At 46.8% G+C, this 20,527-nt stretch overlaps 1 protein-coding gene across 1 annotated transcript in view; it reads left to right on the forward strand.

Annotated features, from left to right (window-relative positions):
* ADAMTS16 (ADAM metallopeptidase with thrombospondin type 1 motif 16) overlaps positions 1 to 20,527 on the forward strand; it is a 176,828-nt gene that overhangs the window by 61,821 nt on the left and 94,480 nt on the right. Inside the window, exons 6-10 of the mRNA XM_070476448.1 lie at positions 438 to 521; positions 2,973 to 3,132; positions 4,797 to 4,902; positions 13,512 to 13,649; positions 19,026 to 19,179. Coding sequence (XP_070332549.1) covers positions 438 to 521; positions 2,973 to 3,132; positions 4,797 to 4,902; positions 13,512 to 13,649; positions 19,026 to 19,179 — 642 coding nt within the window. The remainder of the gene's footprint in view (positions 1 to 437; positions 522 to 2,972; positions 3,133 to 4,796; positions 4,903 to 13,511; positions 13,650 to 19,025; positions 19,180 to 20,527) is intronic.

Genomic DNA, 20,527 nt, shown 5'->3' on the forward strand with positions numbered 1-20,527 from the left:
GGCACCAACAGCAAGGGCCCAACAGTTGGTGTGATTAGATGTTCCCATACCTGTGTGTCTTGGGTTTCCCTGTTGGCTCAGATGGTAAAGAATCTGCCTGCCATGCAGGAGACCTGGGTTCAATCCCTGGGTGGGGAAGATCCCCTGGAGAAGGGAAAGGCTACCCACTCCAGTATTCTTGCCTGGAGAGTCCCATGGACAGAGAAGCCTGGTGGGCTACAGTCCATGGGGTCGCAAAGACTCAGACACATCTGAGCGACTGACACTTTCACTTTCACACTTGTACTTCACATCCCTGTGTGTCTAGCAATGAGAAGCCGAACGTTGCTCTATCAGTGGAGAACACGGAATTGGCTTTCAACTGTGAACTCCAGGCTAAGGGCTGGGGGAAAGGGTGTCAGGTATAGGGACTGACATGAATTACCTGTCTTTCCCAGGTGTCTGCTTTATTCAAAGACGGAACAATAGGAGGGAATATCAACATTGCCATTGTCGCTCTGATTCTTCTGGAAGAGGAACAGGTATCCTGTCTTTGGTACCAGCAGCTTTTCCTCCTTCGGAAAAATAACTGCAAAATCACTATTCATTTTCCTAAATATATTTTTCTTTGGATTCTTTCCTTCTCTTTCCTTTGAGGACAGAAATGTTCTGATATTGTGTGTCTAATACAGTGAGTTTCTTGTCAGTTCCCATAATGCTTATTTGACTTTTGTTTGTGATTTTTGTGCGGAGTAGTAAGACATACTGTTTTGCTTGGCTAAATAAGAAAATGGAAAGGAAAATTAACTTTAAAATATATAGATGTATATTATTTATTTGGCCACACTGGTCTTAGTTGAGATGCTTAGTCTTTGATCTTCATTGCAGCGTGCGGGGTTCTTTAGTTGTGGCGTGAGGGATTTAGATCCCTCACCAGAGACTGAACCTAGGTCCCGTGCATTGAGAGCAGGAAGTTTTAGCCGCTGGACCACCGTGGAAGTCCCAAGAAGAACTACTGTAAATACCTGGGTGGGAAATACACTAGGAATACGAAGTGCAAGCCTGGTCCTCAGCCACCGTGAGCCCTGAGGATGGAGGTGGGGTCTTTTGTTAGAAGAGGAACACCGCCCCATAGCCAGAGGCTCAACCGAGCCGTGCAGCCCTGCGTGCTTTGCTCTGTTCCCTCCCAGCCGCTGACGCTCACCTTCACCGCCTTCAGTCTCAGGATTTTATTCTTACAGAGCCTAGGATGTCAGGCACATTTCTCTCATTGCACCCAAACCCCCAAATCATGCTGGATCTTGGGGGCAGTGGGGAAAAGATTCTCTGACGCCTTCATTTCAGAACCCCTGGGGTGCACGTCCGTTCACAGTAAGGACTCGGGTGGGCATCTTGTGGCAGAAGCGAGGGGGAGTGTCTTAGCCATAAAGGGCTCTCGGTTCTATTTTGCCCCGAGCTGGTTGTTGGCTGGACGTCAGGGAGTGAACCTCGGGTCCTAGTCAGGCACCCAGTCTCCAGTTCTGGTGTTTCGGCAGAGTCTCCTGTTAGCCATGGTTGTCTTGTTTATGAAACAAAATTGTTAGATGAACTCTGAGAGCCTTGATAAGATCCCAGATGCCTTCAGCTTTGCAGGCTCTGGGCTGCGGCCCTCTTTCCGTGCAGGCGGCGTGTGCAGGGGCAGGCGTGTTTCTGGCCTGAATAGTCAGCAGGATACAACCCCACTGCCTCTCCTGTGTGTCTGCAGAGGGGCTGCTGGACGAGGGAGTCCCAGGTGACAGGTTAATTATTCTCTGCATTGAAACATTTCACCTTGGAATTCATCCAAGCAGCAAAGAATAAGCGAGGTTATCGTTTGATCATACACCTGTGTTAACTTTAATTAATGCAGTTTTCCTGGAAACCACCAGCTGAAGAATGCAAGGCATGTCCCAGGGTTGATGTACAGCATTAAGCTTGGGTGCATTTGGCTCTCTGGGAAAACACAACAAACACCGAAGGGGAAAATGTGTTAGTGACTGAGACACAGTTCCAGCCCAACACTCGGGTCAGGAAAGCTTTAAATAAGTTGTTGTCCTGAAATGGAGTTGTTTAAGCTGGTTTTCTCTGACCATCCATAGGAAAATATATCATACCTATAGATTTAATAACTCATCTGCCAGCTCTGAGAGATATTCTTACCAGCCCCCCCAATTCTTCATTTTCCAAGAGTTCATGTGACCTTCATTCTGGTCTTTCATTGCTGATCTATTAGATCTATTAGAACTAGTACCTATACCATCGTGGCTCAGTGGTAAAGAATCTGCCTGCCAATGCAGGATATGCGGGTTTGATCCCTAGGTTGGGAAGATCCCCTGGAGGAGGCAAGGGGAACTTACTCCAGGATTCTTGCCTGGGAACCCCCTGGACAGAGGAGCCTGGCAGGATATAGTCCTTGAGGTCACAAAAGAGTCCAACATGACTTAGCTACTGAACAACAGCAATACATGGAGGAGGCTGAACGTCATCTGTATAGTTTCCTTCTAGTTCCAGCCTGTTTCCTAGAAATAAAGAAATAAAGCTTTCTAGAGATTAAAGAAATTTCTTCCTAGAAATAAAAAGTTTTGTCAGTGGAGCAGCCTCTTCTTACAACATGGTGCCTCTGTGGAAAAGTGACCTAGTTTAACTCTGTAATAATAACTCTTAGAAGAGTTGCACACACAGGAGTAATGTTCTTGGGTCCTCGAAATGTGTTCAGTGATTGAATGCATCCACACTGCTTTGTACAGAACTCGAGAAAGGAACATGAGCATCTACACTGACTCTACAGGTTTTATAGACAACACCCTCCTTTGGATTTTAATACATGAAATGGATATTAGTTTGTCTGCCATTCAGATTCACCCACGTCATTGAAATCCAAATCAATGCTAGTTTGTGGTGATGACAGTGCCAATGCAATTGCTTGACATGCTTTCTTCCTGTTATCCCGGGCTCTCGGGCGCCCTCCCACGTAGCCAGGGCTGGTGATAAGCCATCACGCGGACCACAGCTTGAGCAGCTTCTGCCAGTGGCAGTCTGGACTGACGGGGAAAGATGGGGCTCGCCATGACCACGCCATCTTACTCACCGGCCTGGACATATGCTCCTGGAAGAACGAGCCCTGTGACACCCTGGGTAAGACCCTCCGCTGGGGCTTTGACAGGTTCGCGCGTGCCGCGCACCATCAGCAGCCGGGACATGGAGGGTTCTCACCTCCCTCCCGGATCCGTAAGTGGCAGCTGCTGCTGAGTGCCGTCGTAGGAAACGGATGCGCTCCCTCCGTAAACGTTGCTGCTGCCGAAGCACGTTGTCGTCACCACAGTCACTTCTTTCCCAAGGAAAGGGCTCACCGATTCAAGAACTCCTGTCTCTTCTAATTTAAGAAATAATTTCTTCCACTTCTTCCTCTAATTGTGAGAATGGGATCAAGAGGTCCAAGTGGGTCTCTCATTATAGGAAAGAAAAATGTTTATGAATATTTATAGAGATACTGCAATAATATTGTGTCCTTCATTTTTCTGTTTCTCTCTGAACATCTCAATCTTAGCCATTTTTAGCATGTTTAAAGGGCTGAGTGTATCTTGGTGGTACTTTATAATACAAATTTTTTTATACTTTTCCAAACAGTGAAATATGAAACAGGAAACCCTTGGACAATCATACAAAGGGCCCTAAATAATGTGGGAGAAGGGTGTTTGTTGTCTCTTCATGGAAAACACTCCACAGTTCTGTGTGATGTTCAAGTTACAGGTTATAGTGGGGGTAACGTCCAAGAGGGGGTTTTCTTGGAAATGGTGCTACTGACAGAGGTGCTCCTGGACGTTTGTTTCTTTTGTTCTTTTTCCTAATTCTCCATTTCTTTCCAAGGTCTTGGGGAACAAGTCTCTTTATTACAAAAACATTCAAACAAGGCTGGGTTTGATAGAGGTCAGTCCTGACTCCTTGTTCCCAGAAAGGCCTGCACGCAAAGTGGGCCCGCTGCCGCCTGCATCCCTGCATCGCCTGGGGACCCAGCAGGGTTCCCGGCCCCCAGCTGGAGAGCCTGACCCACTGGGCCTACACTGTACACTCAGTGAGGCTGACCTGGACGCCTGCTTTCCTGCTGGGGGCCTGGAACCGGGGCCCACAGCCGGCAGAGGTGCTCTGTGGCCAGCCCCCAACCAACGCCTGGACCTGGGTCTCTGCTGAGCACCCCTGGTCGGCCTCATTCCTCTTGTCGGGGGAGCTAAGTCATTTTATGCGAGGCCACTGCGGAGAAGGCCCCGGAATCTCATGCCTGGTTTCCCCCGGGCATTTCCCCATGTGCTTATTCCCGCTGCTGATTCTACACTGTGTCCTTCATCCACATTACATTATACCCATGAGCAGGACAGATGCTGAGTCCTGTGAACCCCGCCCCCATCCCGGCAGGTCCTCCACCCTGGTGTGGCCTTGAGGACCACCGACACCCACTCTCTACAGCACTTTGTCTCGGGCCTCTGAGGACATAGATGTTTGTAGGAAGAAAGCTGAAACTCTCCTCCTTCATCAGGGAATTCCCTCTTTGATGTTGCCCCCTTGCATCCTGTAACTCGAACATGACATAGCACTGTGGGCTGTTTTCCATGAAGAAAGAACAAACGCCCCTCTCCCACGTTATTCAGGGCCCTTTACAGGGGTTTCCTGTTTCACATTTCACCTGACAAAGACGAGCACCAAGTGTCTCTGAAGGACAGAGGTAAACACACACGTGTGCTCTGCCCCGTCTTTATTTTCCTGCAGTGCTGCGCCTGTATGCTCTTTTCATGTTTGTCTCATAGGATTCGCGCCCATCAGTGGCATGTGCAGTAAGTACCGCAGCTGCACGATCAATGAGGACACAGGTCTCGGACTGGCCTTCACCATCGCCCACGAGTCTGGACACAAGTGAGTGCATGAGCCTGGGCGGGGGGGGCGGAGCCTGGGGTCCCCTCTGGACGGGATGTTTGTCTTGAGACGGTGATGGGTAGGTCATGTCTTAAGGGACATTCCAGCAGGAATGCCGTGGACCGTAGGAGATGCTCACGTAGGTGCATCTATTTCGTTTGAGTGCCTCACTGTGCATGGTCTCAAGCGGTGGTGATCCACACGTTTGCTCTTTGCTCCCTCTCTTCATCCGTTCCTGCTCACACAATGTGCACACGGCCAAAGACTGCAGACTCGTCTGTCTGTCCCTGCTTCTTTGTCCTGTGTTTTGAACTTGGTCCCGTGGGCTGATTGCATTCCCTGGTTAGCTCCTGCAGGAGGACCCCATGTAACAGTTCGCGTTCTGATGTCACAGTGATCATCTGTAGAGATGGGTCGTGGTTGGTGTGCAGGGTTTGGGGAACGCAGACAGGACAAGAGACGCAGTCTGGTGGGAGCTGGTTGACTTCCCACATCCCCACGTGCCCACCGTTGTCGGTTGTGAATTGAAGCAGCCACAGGGTGAGTGGGGAGCCCAGGGCCTTGACAGATGGATGGACAAGCAATTCTCAGTGATGGGTGGCTTGTCATTAGCAATATCTTTTAAAGTGAGAAGCTTACCTTTATTCCTGTAAAAATGAAACACTTCTGTTGATTGTTTCTAACAGCTGTTATTCTTAAACAAGCTTTCTTACGCTTATAATCTACAGGTTGCCTCACTTTGGGGCACCAGCTACTTAAAACTTTTTTAAACTCAATGGGACTCACTTACTGACTTTCTGCAATTGCCTTGTTTATATGAGCGTCAACAATAATAGCACAAATGGTTTTCTTCTGGATTGAAATTGTACTTGAAGCTTCTAGAAAATGCACAACCAGGAGTTACAATTTTTTCTAGTTTTACTTTCATCCTCATTGATTTTGCTAATCACAAAATTTGCAAAAGGCTTTGTTTGTCATTTTGTTTTTGTAAGGCTGACTTCTCCATCCGGTTAGAAATTGGACTGAGGCCACTCGTGTCATCCTAACCTGTTCAAAGTACCTGTGTGTGTGTGTGTGTGTGTGTGTATGAGTGTGTGTGTGTGGACACATGTGTGCCTGCCTTTAATAGGATCTCACAGAGGCCCTGCAGACTTAGGCTGTGTGTGAACTAATGACCTCAAAGTGAAGCTTTATATCTTATTACTGATCCCTTCATCATTACAGGTAATGATTGACTTTTTCAGTGCCTAGAAAATTGCAGCTACACTTTACAAAGCTTTCAATTAAATCATAATTGTAAATGGGCTTCTGGAGTTAAAACTTCAAAAACTCTCATTATTTTTACGACACGGGGCTCTTGCTGTCCTCTGAACCATACCTGAATTTAATTAAACAATCAAGGTAAGAAATATTTGAGTCGTCGAAGGCTGTACAAACCAGCATTAGATAAGCTGTTGAGATCCAGGCCCCGGCAGTCCTGGCAGCCGCAGCTGGTGAATTTAACTAAATTCAACTCTGTGCATCCAAGTCAAGACTCCCCATCTTCCACATCAACAAGCATCAGTGTTTGCTTTTATTTTTTTTCCTAGAGTGGGTGCATCTGTGCTAAGTCACTTCAGTCATGTCTGACTCTCTGTGACCTTATGGGCTGTAACCCACCAGGCTCCTCTGTCCATAAGATTCTCTAGGCAAGAATACTGGAGTGGGTTGCCATGCCCTTCTCCAGGGGATCTTTCTGACCCAGGGATCAAACCCGAGTCTCCTGCGTGTGTTGGTGGGGTTTTTACACCTTCCACCTGGGAAGCCCCTTTTTCTTAGAAGCCAGCTGTCATTCCTTTTGTCACTAGGCCTCAGTGTAGGTGAAAAAAGAATTTCTTCCAAACAAGAGAAAAGTGTTTTTGTTTGCAAATGGAGGTATAGATGGGAGGAAGGAAAGGCGCTCTAGAGGTGTGGTGCAGGGATCCCACTCCTAATAGACCTGACCCCGGAAAATGAGCAGCTCCTTCTCCAGCACCTGCTGCTTGAGACCACTGTACAAGAGGCGGAGAGGCTGGGAGCTCTGAGTGTTTCATGTAACCAGTGAAACAGCTTCTGATCATACTGAGGAAATTGGAAGTACAGTGGGAGGTGTGCACAGAAAAGGCATGTGTCAGCTGCCATAGCAAACAGCCTGGAATGGTAGCCCTGTCTGTGGTTATTCGGAATAGGGTCATGCATGTAATGAATGGAAATTTGCATCTGTGTCAGTGACCTGATGGCTCAAAAGAATCTGCCTGCAATGAACGAGACCTGGGTTTAGTCTCTGGGTTGAGATGATCCCTTGGAATAGCAAACGGCAACCCACTCCAGGATCCTTCCTGGAGAATCCCATGGATGGAGGAGCCTGGTGGGCTACAGTCCACTGGGTCACAGAGTTGGACGCAATTTAGAAACTGAACAACAGCAATAGTCAGTAGTCTGTATCTGTCCATCCCAATTTCCCAGTTATCTCACCCCTCATTCCCCCTCCATGTCCATACGTAAGGAGGCATATTACTAACGCATCATTCACTGTGGCAGCTGCATCCAATGAGGGGCTCGTGGCAGGGAGGACTCAGAAAGCCAGCTTCATGCCTTTCGGGAGAATCGAAAACAAACTCAGTTATTCAGTTTATTCATTTAATGACTATTACTACTTGGAGAAGTAGTCACAGGTTTAATTCAGGGATCCAACAGCATGCTTCCACCTTATCCTTGGCAGGGAGCTCCAAGCAGAGTCAGTTTCTGAGTTCTGTACCTAAAGAATTAAGAAGTAATTTTACATTTATGCAGCAGTTACATTTCAGTTCAGTGCCGTCGCTCAGTCGTGTCCGACTCTGCGATCCTATGGACTGCAGCACACCAGGCCTCCCTGTCCGTCACAGACTCCCAGAGTTTACCCAGACTCATGTCCCTTGAGTCAGTGATGCCAAACTTCACCTGTGAAACAGGATGCTTTTAAGTCCTGTTTCACAGGTGAAGTTTGGTTTATATTCAGAGGACCTCATCATTCAGGTTTATTATTACAGCCATAGATTCTTAACCTTTAACTTCAAAAAATACTCAGTTCATGTCCAGCCCGTTTCTTCTGCCAAGTTCAGTTCTTTTTTTAATCTCAAGGCATCTTGTGATTTCTACTGGGGAATCTGACCTAGAAATGGGAATTGCCAAGAACTTCTGTTTGGATCTGTGTTGGGAAGGGGAGAAGGGAGACTGGAGCTGGAAATGAGGACGTGTCTGCCCCTTTCGAGCGTGCAGTTGAGCCAGGTCTGGTGCAAGGTGGGCTTCCTGGTCGTGCTGAATCACTTGTCACACACAGCGTGTGAGGTTTGCTCGATGCAGCTGTTGAAGAATTGGTGCAGACACACGAGGGCTCAACTACACATTTTGGAGAATGTGTCATCTGGGCATGAATCCATTTGAAAAATTTTCATTTGCCAAAAGAAGTCATGCCATTCGATGGGCAGGGCCCTGGAACTCAGATCCTCAGATCCCTTTGGTTCTCTGGCAGCCTGACAGTGACCAGGGTGAGCAGCCTGGTCTCTTCTTCCGTAGGTTTCTGTATGCAAAACCCCTAGAGCCTGGGAGACCTCAGCAGGTGCAATTTGAGCTGTTATTTGAGCTGAGCATTGCTTGTATATGAAGTCCACTTAAATCCGTAATTTTCATGATCATTTCAGACCATCAAGGCAATATTAAACAAAATGCGCTCAAGAGTATGCGTAAGCCATTATCCTGACCCCCTGTTTTTTTACACTATTTACTGACCCATTTGGGGTCTTCCCTGTTGGTAAAGAGCCTGCCTGCCAACACAGGAGACGTAAGTTTGATCCTTGGTTGGGAAGATCCCCTGGAGGAGAGCATGGCAACCCACTCCAGTATTCTTGCCTGGAGAATCCCACGGACAGAGGAGCCTGGTGGGTTACAGTCCGTGGGGTCACAGAGAGTCAGACATGACTGTGCACACACATGCTTCTCTGATCCACTCACCGGACACAATTTGCATTCTGCCAGCAGACCATTGTGTAGGATTCTACAAACTGACTAGTGATCCATCCCCTCCAAAAGCCTAAAGCAAGATAAGACAGACATGGCCTGTGAGAGGTCAGGCGGTGAGGGCTGCAGGCATGGCAAGACATGCAGGGAAGATCAGGGAGGTCTTTTGGAAAGAAACAGAACTGGTGCACGGATACCATTCGGCTCAGCCATCCCTAGCTAGTGATATTAGATGCCCTTCCAGGCATTGGATGGTGACGTGTGCACCTCACTGATCTGTGGCTGTTCTCTGCCATCAGCCTGAGCCCCTAGTTGGGTCAGGGAGGCACTGGGTGATCTCAAGGGTCTAAAGAATATCAAAGCAATGGCTGCTTAAAGATCACCTGGTGTGGTGATTGTCAGACTGTCCCCCAGGAGCCTCAGCAGGTTGGAGCATTTCTTATCAATTTCATATGTTGTCATTCCTCTTAAGATTTTTTGTTTCTGTGACCATAAGTATTTGAAACCCACTGACCTTTGGCTGAACTGCCTCCTCATTAGCGCCCTCTCACATACACACACACCCCCAAGTTATATATGCAAGTGATATCTAGCATCTGGGTGTCAAGAGATTTGATCAAGACCACATGTGAATCAGGGAAAGAGATGTTTTGAATTTTCCTTTTTTGACATGCATGATGCTAGATATGCTGAACAGTTTAAGAGGAAAGTTTTATTATGCCGTTTAATAGGTGAGAAAACTGAGACTCAGGGACTTGAAAAATTAGCTCCACACCAAACCACTTGTGAATGACAGGGCCAAGACCCTGACCGGAGGTTCCCCCACTGCCGCAACTCATGTTCTTCCAGGTTACCTGACCTGCCCTGGCTTCCAGAGTCCCACCTGACTGCTGTCCCCATGCCGGCTTCCTGTCTCGGGGAGGATGGGTTCGCTCCTTGAAAAGCCTGCTTCAGAGTCTGGACAAGTCCTACCTGTGGTGCCATCATCACAGCCAGCCTGTGGTTTACTTTCCAGATGACTTTGCCCCATCGTTACTTTTGAAGGGTTTTCCCTTTGTCTTAAGCACTCCTGTCTGATCGGCCTGAAATATTGATGCAGCCTCTAAAAATGCTTGGCTCTTCATCCTGGGTGTATCATTGTGTGCATGCATACCAAAGTCACTTCAGTTGTGTCTGACCCTTTGTGACCCAATGGACCATAGCTTACCAGGCTTCGGTCCATGGGATTCTCCTGGCAAGAATACTGGAGTGTGTTGCCATGCCCTCCTCCAGGGGATCTTCCTGTCCCAGGGATCAAACCCGTGTCTCTTAAGTCTGCATTGGCAGGTTCTTTACCACTAGTGCCACCTGGGAAGCCTGGGTGTATCCTTAATAATAAAGAAATACTAGCTGATGTAATTGAATAACTCAAGAAAATTCTGTAAAAGACATTAAAAGCATGTGACGCTGAATATAATTCTCAAGTCCAGTTTAATCTGAAATGATGTTTACATTTGGGTATTTGAGTTGGTGTTATAGCTGGAAGGTTGTTTCTTATTCATTCAACAAACATCATTGGAGCGTCTGTTATGAGCTAGAAAGTCTGCTAGCACTGGGTCTCTGTGCACAGTTAAGAAGACCTTCTGTTCTCTAGAAACTTATAAGCTAGTACATAAGAAAGAAGAAATATGTATTATTTTAAAATATAGAATAGTAACCAGTTGGAATAAAGTACTGTGAGTCATGGAAGCTAAAAAAAAAAAAAAAAAAATCTGGCATGTACAACTTGAATAATAATTTTATTTCTTAGCTGCCAAATACCAACCTTATCTTCAAAATGTGCCCTATTCACTCTTCATGACTTTACTAATGTTAGCATCAGCTGTGACTGTTGTGCGCTACTTTCGGGCTGCCAGGCTGACCCCCACGCCCCCTCAGTGCAGTTTTGGCTTTGTGCTGTTCGAAGAACAACCTGAAACACAGTCGTGCTGGAGTTGGGGTGCGTATCAGAATCATTTTGTCAGGATTCACCCAAACCCCAGAACCTAACCCCCGACCGACTTCGGCTTCGCTGGTGGCTCAGATGGTAAAGAATAAACCTATGACAATCCTGGACAGCATATTATACAAGCAGAGACATCACTTTGCTGACAAAGGTCCATGTAGTCAAAGCTTTGGTTTTCCAGTAGTTGTGGATGGATGTGAGAGTTGGACCACAAAGAAGGCTGAGCACTAAAGAATTGATGATTTCGAATTGTCGTGCTGGAGAAGGCTCCTGAGAGTCCCTTGGAGAGCAAAGAGGTCAAACCAGTCAGTCCTCAAGGAGATCAACCCTGAATATTCATTGGAAGGTCTGATGCTGAAGCTGAAGCTCCAATCCTTTGGCCACCTGATGCAAAGGGTCAACTCATTGGAAAAGACCCTGATGCTGGGAAAGATTGCTGGCAGAAGGAGAAGAGGGTGACAGAGGATGAGATGGTTGGATGGCATCATCAGCTCAATGGACAAGAGTTTGAGCAAACTCCAGAGAAGCCTGGCGTGCTGCAGTCCATGGGGTCACAGAGAGTCAGACATGACTGAGTGACTCAACAACAACCCCCAATGTTACTAAATCAAAACTCTACCAGGCAGGCTTTGGGGAGCCAGTGTGTGGTACATTTCTCAGATATTCTGATGTTCAGACAAGTCTGAGAATCATTGAAAATGCCTTTGATGAAGATGTTTAATACCAAGGTGTCCCTAGATGTGGGATACTGCGGCTTGAGTTCCTTAGAAATGAAGGCAGAATTGGTAGCAGATTCATCTAGGGCACTTGCTGGACCCTAATGTGTCTTCTTCATATTGTGTATTCTTCAAGGGCCATCCAGGGGAGGGTACTTTACCATTTCATCTTCGTCACTTTCTCCCCGAGGCAGCCTCCACGTGGATGACACCTGAATCCTCCATTTCTGGGGCACATCCGCTCTGCCATACGGTCCGTCGCCTTGACTGAGTGCTTTTAATAGAATTTCAGGGAATGGGTGGAGGCCGGAATGATTACATGTACCCCCCTTGGTACTGAGCGGGCGTTTTGCAGTGTTTGTGCAGCAGGTCTCGTTGGGCCCACCCTTCAACCACGCTCAGGTTACACTATTGCACAGGTCCTGCCCAGGCTCTGACATCAAGAATATTGGTTTCCAGGCTCAGCTCTGAGACCCTGGACTAGTCTGTCTCCAGTCTTCTGTCTTGCTGCCATTGCAAATATATGTCTACCTTGTAGACCTGTAGTGAGAAAATAATACTTAATGTGCTTAATATCCTACCTGAAAAATAGTGCTTACAAATGGGAGCTGTTCTTTTTCCTCATATTATTAAACAGCTCGAAGGAAAGCAGTTGAGTCGTCAGCCTCTACCACAAGTGCAGATTCCCCGGCCCCCTTGAGCCCACCTCCCATGTGTTGCTGTCTCCTAGCTCCTCCCTCCATTCACCATGGGGTTCTCGGCAGAGGAAAGCCCGCGTGGATCCAGGAACCACCCATCCCTCTGTGCTTCCTCCCTCTCTTCCCTTCTCATTCCTCCCGTATCCCGCTCATTCACAACTGCTCTCTGGGACTCCATACAGTGATTGGATGGGTGCTGTGCTAAGTTGCTCAGTTGCATCCAACTCTTTGCAATACCATGGACTGTAGCCCGCCACACTCCTCTGTCTGTGGGATTCTCCAGGCAAGAATGCTAGGGTGGGTTGCCATACCCTCCGCCAGGGCATCTTTCCAACCCAGGAATAGAACTGGGGTCTTCTGCGCTGCAGGCAGATTCCTTACCAGCTGAGCTACCAGGGAAGCCTGATCGGGTGGGTACCAGACACTACAGGCCAAAAATGGCTTGACTTTCAAAGAATGTATCTGCCCCGATGGGAAGTCTTCAAGGTCATGGAGCTCCCAAGTCCCCCAGGCTTCCTTCCCAACGCAGCAAGTTGTGCTCTTTTGAGGTGGATGAAGATGGCAATCCTACAGGACTAGCTTTAGGAAGTTAAGAAGCAGCAGCTGATTTAATGGGCGTAGGTAGCAGCTGTCAATGGAATTCTTACAAGCTCAAGGCTGCAGTTTTCTCAAGTGACAATAAGGATGCACTGCTGGCATTTTGGGTTTTGAACATCTGCAGAAGACCTGCCTGCAATGCAGGAGACCTGGGTTCAATCACTGGGTTGGAAAAATCCCCCAGAGAAGGGGATGGCAACCCACTCCAGTACTCTTGCCCGGGAAGTCCCGTGGACAGAGGAGCCTGGTGGATTACCGTCCATGGGGTCTGAAAGAGTCAGACACAACTGAGTGACCGAGCCCACATGCATACCCCCCACTGGAAATGCTGTTTTATAACTGAAATGTCTGCCCTTCACAGTTACCTGGCTGTGGGCTATGTTTTGAGGGTGGGCACTTTCAACAGCTGCACAGATGGTAGTTTCTCCCGGAAGGGTCCATGACCACGTGGGTGTTCTCCCCGGTTTGTTTGTGAGGACCCTTGCCTGCCTGCCTAGCACACAGGAGAAGGGGCTCCCACAGAGCTGGCCTGTGTTGGTGTGAGCGAGTGTGATTGCTGACCCTGTTCTTTGCGCTGAAAGGCCTGTTTCTCTCCCACAGCTTCGGCATGGTCCACGACGGAGAGGGGAACGTGTGCAAGAAGTCGGAAGGCAACATAATGTCCCCCACGTTGGCAGGACGCAACGGGGTCTTCTCCTGGTCCCCCTGCAGCCGCCAGTACCTGCACAGGTTTCTGAGGTACGAGCCTGCCGCTGGCTGTGTGTCTCCCGGTGCCTTTGATGTTCACGGCTGGGCCCGCCGAGTCCCGTCGGAGCGGTCCCCAGACACAGGTGTACCCGCCGCTCCCCACCTGCTGTGCGGCCAGGTTCCTAAGCGGCCGCGGAACGTGAGCGCTCTGCGGCCCGGGGGTTGGGGACCCCCGTTATAAAGGAGATGCAAAGAGCATGCTTCCTTATTTTCAAGATACCCGCTTGCTGGCAGGAAACAGGAGTGAAGTGGGCTGCTTTGGTCTCTTTAAACACATTCACATGTCTGAGCTTCATCAAAGAGAGTGTGAGAATCATCAGTCTTATTTCAATTATATATTCTTGGGGAAAACTTAACACATGAAACCACCTTAACTTAAGAATTTGTAGCAGATTATCACAAGAAAAAATTAGTAGACTTGAAAGTCAGAGAGAGAAAACAAATGAAAGAAGACCAGGGGGAAACATACAAATATATAGATCCTAGGGCTTCCCAGGTAGCACTAGTGGTAAAGAACCCGCCTGCCAGTGCAGGAGACATAAGAGATGTGGGTTCAATCCCTGGGTGGGGAAGATCCCCTGGAGGAGGACGTGGCAGACCACTCCAGTTTCCTTGCCTGCAGAATCCCATGGACTCTGCATGGACTCTCCTCTGCCAGAGGAGCCTGGCGGGCTACAGTTCATAGGGTCACAAAGAGTGGGACACAACTGAAGCAATTTAGCTCACATAGATTGTAAAGGACAGCCCTCGGCTGTGACGTTGAAGCTTAAAATCAGGCTAAGATGTTTCTGGAAACTAACACAAGGAAATAGGGCAAACTACCAGTATTTCAAGGTAAGCAAAGTTTTACTAGCACAGAATTCTTTAAAAATATAAAACTGTGTATGTGTGTATATAAACATAATTGTAGATTTGTATAGCTACATACATTTATAAGGGCCTCCCGGGTAACTCAGCTGGTGAAGAATCTGCCTGCAATGCAGGCAGATCCTGGTTCAATTTTTTTTCTGTTGCACAAATTAATTCGTCTTGTTTCCTGACCACCATTTGGGCAGAGGTCACAGGTGTCTTTGTTTTGGTTGTGCTCCCCGTTGTGTTGTTTATCATCCGATGGAAAACTTCCCACGGCCACCTGCGACAGCAAGCCAGTGGCCAGCTTTCTCTTCCTTCTGCCTTTTCCATCGCTTCTCCAGACCTCATAGCACACCTTCTGAGTCGCATCCTGAGCGCCAGCCTGCAGCCGTGGTCCTTCCTCACAGCCTTACTCGGCCGCAGTAAAACAGTACATTTTACCACCTGAAGGAATGGTGGCTGCTTTCCATATCCTGTGGCACCCTGGCAGGGTGAGAATTTTGTGGATGGTATCTGTATCCTGGGCTTCCCTGGTGGCTCAGTGGTAAAGAACCTGCCTGACAACACAGAAGACCTGGGTTCGATCCCTGGGTGGGGAAGATCGCCTGGAAGCAGGCATGGCAACCCACTCCAGTATTCTTGCCTGGAGAATCCCCAGGGACAGAGGAGCCTGGTGGGCTGCAGGCCATGGGGTTCTAAAAGAGTCAGACAGGACTAAGTGACTAAACAACAACAATAGCACATCTGTATCCTGTAATACAGACCTGTATTCTAGGAATATACACGTGATCTCTCTTTAAAATTTCTGTTACCAAAAAGGCAGCATTCACCCTCTTCTTCCGCTGACGTGACACCATGGGTCCTTTCAGCCTTCGCTTTCCCCTCTACAGTGTTCTCTTGGAGTCAAGTTGGGGATTGTAAGCATTCTTTTTAGCTGCTTCATGCAGCTGATCAAATTTTTAGGGGTGTGTGTGTGTGTGTGTGTGTGTGAAGGATTCTGCTTTCTCTAACAAAGAAGTGTATTGACAAGGAAAATTTTAAATGTTTTTGTATCTAAAATCCTTTGTATAAATTTTATATTCTTAAAAATTTACTTCTTTTTCATCATACTGGTCTTGATGAAGATATATAAACTTTATAAATTTTTTGAAATATGCTCTGAAAACCTGAAAAGCCCAGGCATCAGGGATGCAAAGTGTGGGCTTGCAGTGAAAATCAGCTTCATGAAAGAGTCCGGGTTTTAAACTGCCAAGAAATATAGAAGAATTCATGGAAAGAGAGCAGTCCTAGGCTGGGAGAATAATTCTCTCCATGACATTAATCATGGGTGTAATCGTCAAATCAAAATGTGACTCTGAGAATGCCTGGTAAGAGTCTGGAGTCCGAAGCCATTTTGTTCAGTGATACTGGAATGGTTAAATGCATGCTGAAGTATGCTTATTGATTTTTGTGCCACTTAGTAAAACTCTTCTCTAGCCATGCAGTAATAAATAGTTGTTTTCAGAGAGTTTACTAATTTCTTTGGACCATGTAATAAGAAAAATGCAAGATTTTTTTCATGCTCAGAAATGTGTTTTCTTGAAAGATCAAGTTTTCCAAGAAAGTCTTTCTGTCAAATTCACTCTTGAGATTCTTAGTACTTGAGATGTCTGGTTGTGAACTGTGTCCAGTGTTTCAACCCTGACTTTTCACTGGCTTAATGAACCTGAATCCATCTTCTTTTACACATTTGCTGACTCCCTAACTTTCAAGTAATCAAAACACTGTTATATTCTCCACCAGTTAGTCAGCAATTTGGATGTGATCCCAACAGTGAGTAAGGATAAGTGACCAACTGTTCAAAGATGAATCTGCTTTCCTTTATTAGCAGTTTAGCATTGGGTATACAGAAAAATTATATATAATAAGGGGACTCAATTGGCCTGAAGTTGTCAGCCACTTAGTAGATATGTGTTTATAGTAAATTCCTCAGCCTCATCAGTAAAGACGTATGTCACTTCCTGCAGACAGACAGACCTCATCACATTTACTCATGTCTGTATCTGGGAGGCCTAGGACTTAGGGAAATTTTAGCTCATTATTTTAAACTTAATGGCAACATGGGCTAATCTTCAGTTTACTCTGAAAGTTTGAATCATGAACTGCTGATCAGAGAACATGCCTCCCCTCTCATCACAGAACTGAACTGAACTGAAACATTTGTTCAGTTCTATCCAACTCTTTGCGACCCCAGGGACTATAGCTCTCCAGGCTCCTCTGTCCATGGGATGCTCCAGGCAAGAATACTGGAGTGGGGTGCCATTCCCTTCTCCAGTGAACCTTCCCGACCCAGGGATCAAACCCAGGTCTCCCACATTGCAGACAGACTCTTCACTGTCTGAGCCATGAGAGAAGCCCTCTCATCACATAATCTGCGTCCACACATGAGAAAGGCCATTGCGGGAAGCAGGAGTTTAAAGAGGTGCAGATGCCCTGGCGTGCCCCAGACCACCCTGTGGATGAGAAAGTTTGACTTGGCCAGAAAGAGTTTGGGGGCATAAGAGAAATAAGACATAGTTTACATCTTGCCCTGCTGTTTATTATTGATCTTAACAGAAACAAACCCTCGAGTCACGGCTAAGTGTAGTTTTTGTGAGATGGAACGATGAGCACTTTACCGTAGATCAGACAGGGAATCAGCTCATGTGCCAACTTGGACTTTTCCATGTAAGCCTGGGAGGCCTTGACCGTGGCAAGTAGGTAGCCCTTTCTGAGGGCTCTCTTGGAAGAAGAGGTGGTGAAGGTAAAAAAAATCTCTGGAGGTCTTTAACCCGTTATGGTTCATGAGTCACAATGGGGAAAAGGACTTTGAAATTTCTTTATAGAACCTCTGGCTGGGCCTAATATTCTTCATTAATGTTATTTTTTGCTGTGCTTGAACACATATATAATATATGTGTATAAAATTATAAGCTCAATAACATTTTACAGCCTGGTGGGGGCAACAGTCCATAGGGTCACAGAGTTGGACGTGACTGAAGCGACTTAGCACACACACTTCAGTGTAACTTCTCCCTAGGTCATGATCTGGAGCACATCACAATGGCCACGTCATGGAAACAGCCTGAGTGTCCTTCAGTGGATGAAAGAGTAAAGAGGATTTGATACATATAATGTATATGTGATATTTGTATGGATATGTGCACTAGTGTGTGTGTGTGTGTGTGTGTGTGTGCGTGTGTGTGTGTGTTTAGTCGCTAAGTAGTGTCTGACTCTACTTTAGCCTGCCAGGCTCCTCTGTCCATGGGATTCTCCAGGCAAAAATACTGGGCTGGGTCATCATTTCCTCCTCCAGGAGATCTTCCTAACCCAGGGATCGAACACAAGTCTCCTGTGTCTCCTGCTCTGACAGACGGATTCTTTACCACTGATGCCACCCGGGAAGCTCATGTATGCACTGTGTCTGTATCTACATATGCACATGGTGGAATATCATTCAGCCATAAAAAAAGAAGGAAGTTCTATCATGTGTGACAGTGTAGATGAATTTTGAGGGCATTATGAAATGAGTGAAATGAGTCAGAGACAGACAGACACTGTATGATTTCACGAACTGTGGGATGTTGAAAAGAAAATCAAATAGAAGCAGAGAACAGATTGTTACTTTGGGGTGAGTAGGGTGAGGTAAAGTTTCCCCTCAAGGTGAACAACCCCACAAAGAAAAGTTGGGAGGTGCCTAAGGTGACATACTGCTGTGGAATTTGTTGTGATTGCAGAGGTGTTTTATTTTTGTTTGTTTGCCATTAACTTTTGCTTATTGAAATCTATAAGCAGAATTTCGTTGCTCTTTGCAAACACTTGTTTCTCCTCCCTCCGAATGCAAAATTCTACTGAAGCATGTCTCTGTAGGGAAGAGATTGCCCTGTTTGTGGAGGAAGAAATCATTAGCTGGTAGTTAACCATCTGCTAGTGAACTGAAGGAGAGAATGAACTTCTTCTAGGCCTGGGAATCTAGTCAGAAATCCACCTTCCTATAGAACATTTCTGATGGAAATCACGGCAGAAGTTCCATGTGGAAGCTGGAAGCTATTGTGCAGGAAAGAAAGGAAGAAAAAAATCACAGCCTTTGAAACTGGTTGATCGCGTTTCCACTGTTAACAATGCTCACTTCATCTTTTTATTGTTCCTGGCAGAGAGTGTACTTTAGACGGTGTCTGTTACAGGAGCTCCTCGCCTCGAACATCTGGTTGTACCCTTTCTTCTCACTTTCCCCATGCTAAGTGAGAGGTCCCATGAAGAGCAAATGGCCTCCCCGGAAAAGGTGACCTAGATTATGAACAGTTGTAGAAAGTGTGGCCCCTGTATTGAAATACGATGATAAATGTTTTATTTTGACCTCAAGAAAAAAAAAAAAAACATGTCTCCTCTTCTTTGCACGAGGCATGTTGTAGGTTTTCATGAGGGGGAATAAAAGGCCTGATTGCATGGACACCTTTGCTAACCCCCGGCCTCACCAGCAGCTCCTCTGTGTTCTAGCACCGCCCAGGCTACCTGCCTTGCTGACCGGCCAAAGCCCGTGAAGGAGTACAAGTACCCGGAGAAGCTGCCCGGAGAGTTATATGACGCGAACACGCAGTGCAAGTGGCAGTTTGGAGAGAAAGCCAAGCTCTGCATGCTGGATTTCAAAAAGGCAAGCGATTGTTGGAAAGTGTTCCGTGTGGAATGCTTCATAAAACCATTTTATTCGGTGAAGCTGACGTTGATGTATGCAGTATTTATTGGGTACCTACCAAATGTCAAATCCTGTGTGTTAGGGCTGACCCTGTATAACAGGAAACACATGTTTTACAGGCGAAGATGACCGTGGATGCTGTGGTAGGTATCAGTTTTCTCTCGAGTACTGACTTGTCCTCTTGGGTCAGTTCCTTCTGATTTATCACGTGGGAGTTCAGGGAGCACTCTTGGTTGGTTCAAGTTAGCAAATGAACGCACTGCATTCTTTTCAAATGGTGTTTAAGGAACTGTGCTCACTGCCCCCGCACTCCCCCCAACCTTCCTCAGACAGAGACAGAATTTACCATAAGGCAGTAGCCTATCTGGGACTTCTGATTATTAAATTCCTCAAATGAAGTATTTCTAGAGAAGCCTTTCATAGTAGTCCACTGACCCAGGGGACACAGCAGAGTGGTTTTCTCACATAAATTCCCCATATCACTCAGAGACATGCGCTCTTGCTAGACAAGGGAAAAGGGAGATTTCATAACTCGCTCTACTAAGCTGCTAGCAAAGCCAGCCATAAATTGAATGAAAGTAGCTATTTTGGGGGCTTCCCTGGTGGGTCAGTCCATAAAGAATCCACCTGCCGATGCAGGAGACCTGGGGTTGATCCCTGGGTCGGGTAGATCCCCAGGAGAAGGAAATAGCAACCCACTCCAGTATTCTTACCTGGGAAGTCCCATGGACAGAGGAGCCAGACAGGCTACAGTCCATGGTGTCACAAGAGTTTTATGTTATCCTAGTTTATAATAAAATCAAAAGGAAAGTGGACAAAAATATATAGTCCTCCAGAAATCTCCAACATTTCAGAACACGCTGGGAATGTGCCCAATTTAAATCCAACATGATCATCTTCTTTCTTCTAAACTCAAGTAGGTCTCCCCACAGAGTCAGTTACAGCTGTGTGCCAGAACTGGATGTTTATCTCCTCAGCTGGGTAATCTCAGCTTGGAACCAGAATAGTAAATCAGAAAGCATCAACACGGTACTCCCAGTGCTGCTTTTTCCGTTGGAGGAATATGTAAGATCCATGAGAATTTGTGTGTTACTCTTCTGTTTGCTAAGGAAAAGCAGCCCACATCTAACATTTTCTTTCAAAGATGGAGTGTTCTACGGCATACTCCTGGTTTCCACACCGATTTGCTGAGGCCATGGGCTATCATCGTGGTAAACTGGTGCTGTTTGGAAAATACAGGGGATAAGTTCAATGCAGCATGTCTTTCTATTGTTGTTACTGTTTAGTCATTAAGTCGTGACCAACC

This window comes from Odocoileus virginianus, chromosome 14, assembly GCF_023699985.2.
Source record: "Odocoileus virginianus isolate 20LAN1187 ecotype Illinois chromosome 14, Ovbor_1.2, whole genome shotgun sequence".
Classification (NCBI taxonomy): Eukaryota; Metazoa; Chordata; class Mammalia; order Artiodactyla; family Cervidae; genus Odocoileus; species Odocoileus virginianus.